Below are 9,064 nucleotides of genomic sequence, written 5' to 3' on the forward strand. Positions count from 1 at the left end.
CATATCAATTGAACGAAAAAGGTGCCCATCTGTGATGTTGGTTTACATGCACTAATGCAACCAGAAATCGCTTGAGTAACAACGTGTTTCACGAAGCTTATACATATAGGTAACTGAAAAAATAATGAAAGGTATAAAGCAGGGGGTACAGGGGGGTTGTTTGGAGCCCCTGGACTATGAGCTCTGTTTCGCGAGGTGGAGGTCTGGTATGCATATTCATGATTATCCGTTGACCTAAAATAGTACCCTCTGAAAATTGGATTACCATAGTCTAAAGACAGATACAACAATTGTCCCGGTAAAATTGTCGACAAGGGTTCCGGCATGTCTGACGGAGGGGTTTGAACCAAGGGGCCGACTAGAGCCTCAGTCGGGGTCCAGGAATTAAACAAAATTCCTTGTAGAGTTCATGGGGAGAGTTTTAATGGCTTTAGTATGGTCCAAATTGTGCTTTTGAACCACAATATTAGGGAATGACAATAAAAAATAATGTTATTTGGATAGGAAAATAATGAAATTTTGGATCTAATGACCGCGGCAAATGCCCAGCAATTTCTCGTACCTGTGGTTATAACTTTAAACTTCACACACACCAGCAGTAGGGTACATCACTCACAATTTGCAGGAGACCTCTACAATTTTCAAAGGTAAGAATCACGAAGGTAAAGAAGACTGTAATTGGAGCAAATTTCCATTGCACTTGAGAACTCTGCAAACATTTAATAATTGATACCATACTGTACAAACAAAAACTGATCATTCAAATTCTGAATTTTGCTTTTATTTGTCTCAATGTTCCATCTTGGAAAAAAACCCCCAACTTCATAGGGCTCCCATGCTTATAAGAACCAAAATATCCTGCATAATTAGTGTAATACTTATGTTAGAAAATATATGTATACTATTTGTGACCTTTGTAGCCCTCTTCCTAAAATTTCCACAAGACCCTTATTATTATTGTTTTGTCATTCTGGACAGCGCCGGCAAAAAACAAGTTAATCCGAAATAAAGAAATCGAGTATGGGACGCCAATTAAATTAGGTATGGCGCGCAATAAGCGCATTAAAGAGTGAGTAACCAAAGTGCTTTTTTTTTTTTCAAATCATTTACAATTTCGGAATGAACACTGTATAAACAATAAACTGTATAATTATTTCCCAAATTCCATTACATAAAGTTAGTATTTTAGAATTAATTGTGCTTTGGATAAAGTTTAAATAACAATTTAATTCAAATGGAATGTAGCTCACAATTTATAAATTTATCACTGTTTCTAAAACGAGAGTGGGCATAAAAATCGGATGGAGGGCCAAATAATTTTTTTTATTTAACACCGAGGGCCGCACCCAAACTTTGATGTTTACAGTGTGCTTCCAAAAACCTTCATGCACTGCTTTTATACTACTTTATTCTCAGTTTTTACATAACTTCTTACATATGATCGATGTCTGGCTGTAAAAAACAAGGTGTTTTCTGGTCAAACAGAACAAGGCCTTATCCAGGATTTTTGGGGGTGGTTGCCCAAATAAAGTAATTCATAATGAATGCTGTAAATTTTGGGAATTTGTACTATAAAACATCAATCTGTATCATGAAGTGTATTAACTGGCATTAAATCACCTAAACTACTGTATAAACCAAGTGTGTTTTTAATTTATTTTGTTTTTTGAAATTCATGTACAGCGTGTGTACTGTACTAGTCGAGTCCGCCAAAGTCGACTCTGTTTAAGTCGAAAATTCGCGTCGAATTTTTGAAAAAGTCCCAATTCTTTCCTATGTATTACTGTGTAAATTGTTTGTTTAATTCAAATTTTTATAAGTCGAATTTCGGCTATATCGACGGAATTTTCCGGTCCGGATAGGCCGATTTTAAAGTAATTTCAACCACGCAAGTCGAAGTTCCAAATTTAGTAGCGCACGTGGGAAAAATACACAGCCGTAAGAAAATACGAAGTTCAATCCTTGTTGTACGGCAACAAGTTAGCCATGTCAAACTAACATCTCAGACAGTGCGCTGTGGAACTTGGCTCACATGATTGTATGTCGTAAGTTGCAGTCTATTCTCACAATACAGACACCCCTCCGGACCGGCTCCAATGTTCAGTTTTTCGTCCAGTTTAGTTTGTAAAACTCGTACTGAACCCATTTCGAACAAGATTGTTGTAGTCAGGGCCTAGCTATTTAATTAATTTAACTGCCTAGCCTACGCAAATTCAACACATTATTTAATAATACGTACAGTACCTGTTGTTTTGCTGTACTGCTCAGCAAATTTAATTATTACCAATAAAACGCGACTTTTATATTGTCAAATTATATTTTATTTTCTACAAATTTCCTCCGTAATTAAATTAGCAACATGTTTTGAAAAGCGTCTTGAGTTTAAAGAATGAATGAGGTGCATTTGAAATTTTACACCGACGAATCTAACAAATTTGAATTAGACGTCTACTGAAAAGAGTAACCAGTAGAAACTTGCTTTGTTGAGTCCAGATGGTTTTTAAGGATTAAAAGCAAGAATATACACTTATTAAAACATTGGAATGTGTAAATTTCACTTCCTAATTAACCAAGAAAACGTCTACTGGTGTGTCGTGTTAATTAACAGATAATCTCCATGGCAATGCGAGTATAGCTAAGCGTCTCGTTTTCACAGCGTCTGGTATGCTTGTCGTTAAACGATGTCGTTACACGAGCCATTGTAATGGCTTAGTACACTATGTTCCAAATTGTGCTTTTGAACCACAATATTAGGGAATGACAATAAAAAATAATGTTATTTGGATAGGAAAATAATGAAATTTTGGATCTAATGACCGCGGCAAATGCCCAGCAATTTCTCGTACCTGTGGTTATAACTTTAAACTTCACACACACCAGCAGTAGGGTACATCACTCACAATTTGCAGGAGACCTCTACAATTTTCAAAGGTAAGAATCACGAAGGTAAAGAAGACTGTAATTGGAGGAAATTTCCATTGCTCCATTGCTCTGCAAACATTTAATAATTGATACAATACTGTACAAACAAAAACTGATCATTCAAATTCTGAATTTTGCTTTTATTTGTCTCAATGTTCCATCTTGGAAAAAAAACCCCCAACTTCATAGGGCTCCCATGCTTATAAGAACCAAAATATCCTGCATAATTAGTGTAATACTTATGTTAGAAAATATATGTATACTATTTGTGACCTTTGTAGCCCTCTTCCTAAAATTTCCACAAGACCCTTATTATTATTGTTTTGTCATTCTGGACAGCGCCGGCAAAAAACAAGTTAATCCGAAATAAAGAAATCGAGTATGGGACGCCAATTAAATTAGGTATGGCGCGCAATAAGCGCATTAAAGAGTGAGTAACCAAAGTGCTTTTTTTTTTTTCAAATCATTTACAATTTCGGAATGAACACTGTATAAACAATAAACTGTATAATTATTTCCCAAATTCCATTACATAAAGTTAGTATTTTAGAATTAATTGTGCTTTGGATAAAGTTTAAATAACAATTTAATTCAAATGGAATGTAGCTCACAATTTATAAATTTATCACTGTTTCTAAAACGAGAGTGGGCATAAAAATCGGATGGAGGGCCAAATAATTTTTTTTATTTAACACAGAGGGCCGCACCCAAACTTTGATGTTTACAGTGTGCTTCCAAAAACCTTCATGCACTGCTTTTATACTACTTTATTCTCAGTTTTTACATAACTTCTTACATATGATCGATGTCTGGCTGTAAAAAACAAGGTGTTTTCTGGTCAAACAGAACAAGGCCTTATCCAGGATTTTTGGGGGTGGTTGCCCAAATAAAGTAATTCATAATGAATGCTGTAAATTTTGGGAATTTGTACTATAAAACATCAATCTGTATCATGAAGTGTATTAACTGGCATTAAATCACCTAAACTACTGTATAAACCAAGTGTGTTTTTAATTTATTTTGTTTTTTGAAATTTATGTACAGCGTGTGTACTGTACTAGTCGAGTCCGCCAAAGTCGACTCTGTTTAAGTCGAAAATTCGCGTCAGTCGAATTTTTGAAAAAGTCCCAATTCTTTCCTATGTATTACTGTGTAAATTGTTTGTTTAATTCGAATTTCGGCTATATCGACGGAATTTTCCGGTCCGGATAGGCCGATTTTAAAGTAATTTCAACCACGCAAGTCGAAGTTCCAAATTTAGTAGCGCACGTGGGAAAAATACACAGCCGTGAGAAAATACGAAGTTCAATCCTTGTTGTACGGCAACAAGTTAGCCATGTCAAACTAACATCTCAGACAGCGCGCTGTGGAACTTGGTTCACATGATCGTATGTCGTAAGTTGCAGTCTATTCTCACAATACAGACACCCCTCCGGACCGGCTCCAATGTTCGAGTTTTTCGTCCAGTTTAGTTTGTAAAACTCGTACTGAACCCATTTCGAACAAGATTGTTGTAGTCAGGGCCTAGCTATTTAATTAATTTATCAAAGCCCTGGATTCTTTTGACTGCCTAGCCTACGCAAATTCAACACATTATTTAATAATACGTACAGTACCTGTTGTTTTGCTGTACTGCTCAGCAAATTTAATTATTATCAATAAAACGCGACTTTTATATTGTCAAATTATATTTTATTCTCTACAAATTTCCTCCGTAATTAAATTAGCAACATGTTTTGAAAAGCGTCTTGAGTTTAAAGAATGAATGAGGTGCATTTGAAATTTACACCGACGAATCTAACAAATTTGAATTAGACGTCTACTGAAAAGAGTAACCAGTAGAAACTTGCTTTGTTGACTCCAGATGGTTTTTAAGGATTAAAAGCAAGAATATACACTTATTAAAACATTGGAATGTGTAAATTTCACTTCATAATTAACCAAGAAAACGTCTACTGGTGTGTCGTGTTAATTAACAGATAATCTCCATGGCAATGCGAGTATAGCTAAGCGTCTCGTTTTCACAGCGTCTGGTATGCTTGTCGTTAAACTATCGTCTGGTTTTTCGAGTGAGTGTTACCGTCCTGAATTGGACAAATCGTCCGAGATTTAGAAGAGGGAGTTCATGTTTTCGGAAAGTATTTTATTAAAAGAAGAGGAATGAAAATGTTCGGTTTTGCGTGAAATTCGATTTTGTGGGCATTGAGTACACATAGTATTGTTCTATGTTAATTTTTTTTTTTTTTTCGAAAATGTGCAAGTCGAAATCTGTATAACTCGAACTTTTTATGCCAGTCCCATTAGATTCGACTTATGCGAACTCGACTGTATCTCGAAAAGAAGCCTTGCTATCTTGAAACCATGGGCTTCTTTTTAAAGATAATTTTGCACACTAAAGAGGGGAACTACAATTTGACATGGGCTTCTTTTGGAGATTAAGCCCATTGGGCTTCAAATCGCAGGTTTTACAGTACTGGATTAACGGTAGATTGCATTCTTGATTGTCTATAAAACATGGACTATTCTGATTAAAGTTGGGGGTGCACTGTCCACCCCACCCCCGATACAGGCCTGCAACATACCTTATTGTTGTTTCATGCTATATAAAGTGTGTGCTGCTTAAGCAACTATGATTTTACTAGACATAATAATTCTTGGAAACCTTTATTGAAATAGTTACACCCTACACTTACCCTGTTAAATCACAAACTATTGCTACATACTACAGAATCTGCCCTCAGGGAAGTAAGTAGCGGTATATCAAAGGGTGGAAGGGCCTGGACCACAATCCTTAACTTTAGCCTCCCCAACAACCATTTTAGTTCAACATGCGCAACACACACGCCGGAGCGGATCCTCATGACTTTTTCAAGGGGGGGGGGTGCTACAACATTTTCAGAATTGAAAATTGAGTAGTGTATTTAAAAAATATAACACTGATATGCATTAAAATTTAGTGGCACAACTGTTGCGCGTACCCCCTGTGGCCCGCTAGTGGATCCACACCTGCACGCATCCATACACAATCTGATCTATCAGATTAAATCAGTAACTAATTTTTCATGTTAATGAGTTACAAGTAAAGGGGTCCCAAGTCTACTTCAAGTCTTGCGAGTCTCCTAGAATTTGAGATGGCCTCCCAAACTGGACAAAAATCTTCCAGAAAATAACTGCACAAATTCTCAAAATCTGCATGTTTTTACTACTGTATTACCACTTTATAATCACTGTTCTCACAGAAGTCAGTGTCAATTGGTGTCACCATAAATATAAATTACATATGTCAAAGTTTTGAAAAAACAGATTTCCCTGAAATGATTTCTTCTAACTTGGGATCCCTTTGCAAGCCCATGCTATCAATATGGTTAGCCCAATCTTATTCTTTGTTCTAAAATGTAAACAACTGATGAAAAGGTGTCTTATCTTCCAACCAGTTGAAACCATTGTAAGGAACGTACAATAAAAAAAAGGAAACTGATGTTTGTCCATTTCTGATGTGAATGACTCAAGATATTATTTTCATTTTTAATTGAATTGAAGTTCTTCTCCAACACTGTTACCATTGTCAGCAAAACATCTTGATGTAAACTAGAAGGATACAGCTGGTGTTTCTCTAGTATTTCTTTTTTCGTATGATTTCAGGCTTCCAGTTAATTGGATTAGATTCTTCAGTCTGAGTATAAAAATAGAAAAAAAATATTAAATAAATGATGAAAATTATTAGTTACTTTAACATAAACACAACACGTTTTGGGGCCAGCACAAAATGAGAAATGCCGATAAATGTAAGGGTTTACCGGTCTTATATTTGGTTGCTCTATTACAGAATTAAGTAATGTAGCAAAATGGTACGCTCATTAGAATCAGTAGAGTGGCAATCAAGGCGATATTTTGTTTACACCTTGTTTCGCAAACCCACTGCCCGTTGACATTAATGGTTTCAAATAAAAATGAAATATTATTATTTGCCAGTTAGCATGCCCTCTGCTACAAAAGAATGAAATTTTGGGGCAAAAAACCCCCAATTTTGAATTTCTTATTACTACGTCCATGCTGCCTTGAAAACTACAAAAATAAGATATCTTTTTCCTAATTATATAAATTTAAAGCACATATCAATTCCATTAGTACACTGTTTAATAACATTTTATCGGCCAAAACAATTCTGCTAAATAAAAAAATAATTTTAATTCCATTTTTTGCTATTATTCTCTGACTGTCTATAAAATAAGTTTGCAAATCAAGGTAGAAAAAAGTCTTGAAGTATATATGTGGCAAAGACAAGCCAAACCAGTCACTAGTCGCAAAAATCGATTTTGAGTCATTTATACTGGGTTAAAGTGTAAAATAAGAGTTATAAAATGGTAAAAAAAATCATTCAAATCTGACATTTCTGTATGAAGTTACAAGCTGTTTAAAGTGCAATAAAATAGATTTTTAAATATTCAACATTCCAGCATATTTTGGCCATTTTTTCTGAAACACGATTTGCGATGAGTGACTGGTTTAGCTTGTCTTTGCCACATATATAATAATAATAATAATAATAATAATAAAAATAATAATTATAACAACTTCATTTTAAAACGGAGAAAACTTGTATCACCACATTAATGTTTTTCACAAGGAGATAAAATGTTTTTGAAAGAAGATGAAAATGAAATGATGAAACTTAAATAAAAAAACACACATACAAACATATTGGAATACATATTCAGCAAAGAAATGTAAAATACAAATATATTAACATTACAAAGACAACAGACTAAAAAGTGATGTCATGACAATGTAGAACAGTTTAACAATTTTTTTGCTCATTATGCAAAATATTTAATCTTGTCAGTTATTTATTAATCTTTAAAAAGTATAAATATTAGGAGCAGTTGTTGCAAAATTATTTAAATTATTTAGGTTACCCAGATTTCTGTCCCATGATATGAAAAACTTATATTCAGTCTTTGGTTTATGTAAGCGTAAAATGATATTTGAATTGTTTCATAGATAAGTTCACGTTCGTGACACCGGTTTCTTAAGTAAGATGGTGCTAAATTATTCATTATTTTATACATTATTACAGCTTTATTGATGTACTGATTTTTTTTTTTTAATTTGGCCAATTTAAGTCTCTTAGTGCCCTGTCTCTTATACACATCTTGCTACAACATTTTCAGAATTGAAAATTGAGTAGTGTATTTAAAAAATATAACACTGATATGCATTAAAATTTAGTGGCAAAACTGTTGCGCGTACCCCCTGTGGCCCGCTAGTGGATCCACACCTGCACGCATCCATACACAATCTGATCTATCAGATTAAATCAGTAACTAATTTTTCATGTTAATGAGTTACAAGTAAAGGGGTCCCAAGTCTACTTCAAGTCTTGCGAGTCTCCTAGAATTTGAGATGGCCTCCCAAACTGGACAAAAATCTTCCAGAAAATAACTGCACAAATTCTCAAAATCTGCATGTTTTTACTACTGTATTACCACTTTATAATCACTGTTCTCACAGAAGTCAGTGTCAATTGGTGTCACCATAAATATAAATTACATATGTCGAAGTTTTGAAAAAACAGATTTCCCTGAAATGATTTTTTCTAACTTGGGATCCCTTTGCAAGCCCATGCTATCAATATGGTTAGCCCAATCTTATTCCTTGTTCTAAAATGTAAACAACTGATGAAAAGGTGTCTTATCTTCCAACCAGTTGAAACCATTGTAAGGAACGTACAATAAAAAAAAGGAAACTGATGTTTGTCCATTTCTGATGTGAATGACTCAAGATATTATTTTCATTTTTAATTGAATTGAAGTTCTTCTCCAACACTGTTACCACTGTCTCTTATACACATCTGCCATTGTATACACACGAGCCATTGTAATGGCTTAGTACACTATGTTCCAAATTGTGCTTTTGAACCACAATATTAGGGAATGACAATAAAAAATAATGTTATTTGGATAGGAAAATAATGAAATTTTGGATCTAATGACCGCGGCAAATGCCCAGCAATTTCTCGTACCTGTGGTTATAACTTTAAACTTCACACACACCAGCAGTAGGGTACATCACTCACAATTTGCAGGAGACCTCTACAATTTTCAAAGGTAAGAATCACGAAGGTAAAGAAGACTGTAATTCT

General features: G+C 34.5%; 1 protein-coding gene across 1 annotated transcript in view; it reads right to left on the reverse strand.

The window, feature by feature from the left end:
- Window positions 1–5,562: 5,562 nt before the first annotated feature.
- The window catches only part of LOC117101453 (pleiotropic regulator 1-like), a 17,366-nt gene continuing 13,864 nt past the window's right edge, over window positions 5,563–9,064 (reverse strand). The window contains exon 13 of the mRNA XM_033241429.1: window positions 5,563–6,595. Coding sequence (XP_033097320.1) covers window positions 6,536–6,595 — 60 coding nt within the window. The 3' untranslated portion in view covers window positions 5,563–6,535. The remainder of the gene's footprint in view (window positions 6,596–9,064) is intronic.

Source organism: Anneissia japonica, unplaced genomic scaffold (genome assembly GCF_011630105.1).
Source record: "Anneissia japonica isolate Jap-2015-1 unplaced genomic scaffold, ASM1163010v1 scaffold3174_len352767_cov145, whole genome shotgun sequence".
NCBI lineage: Eukaryota > Metazoa > Echinodermata > Crinoidea > Comatulida > Comatulidae > Anneissia > Anneissia japonica.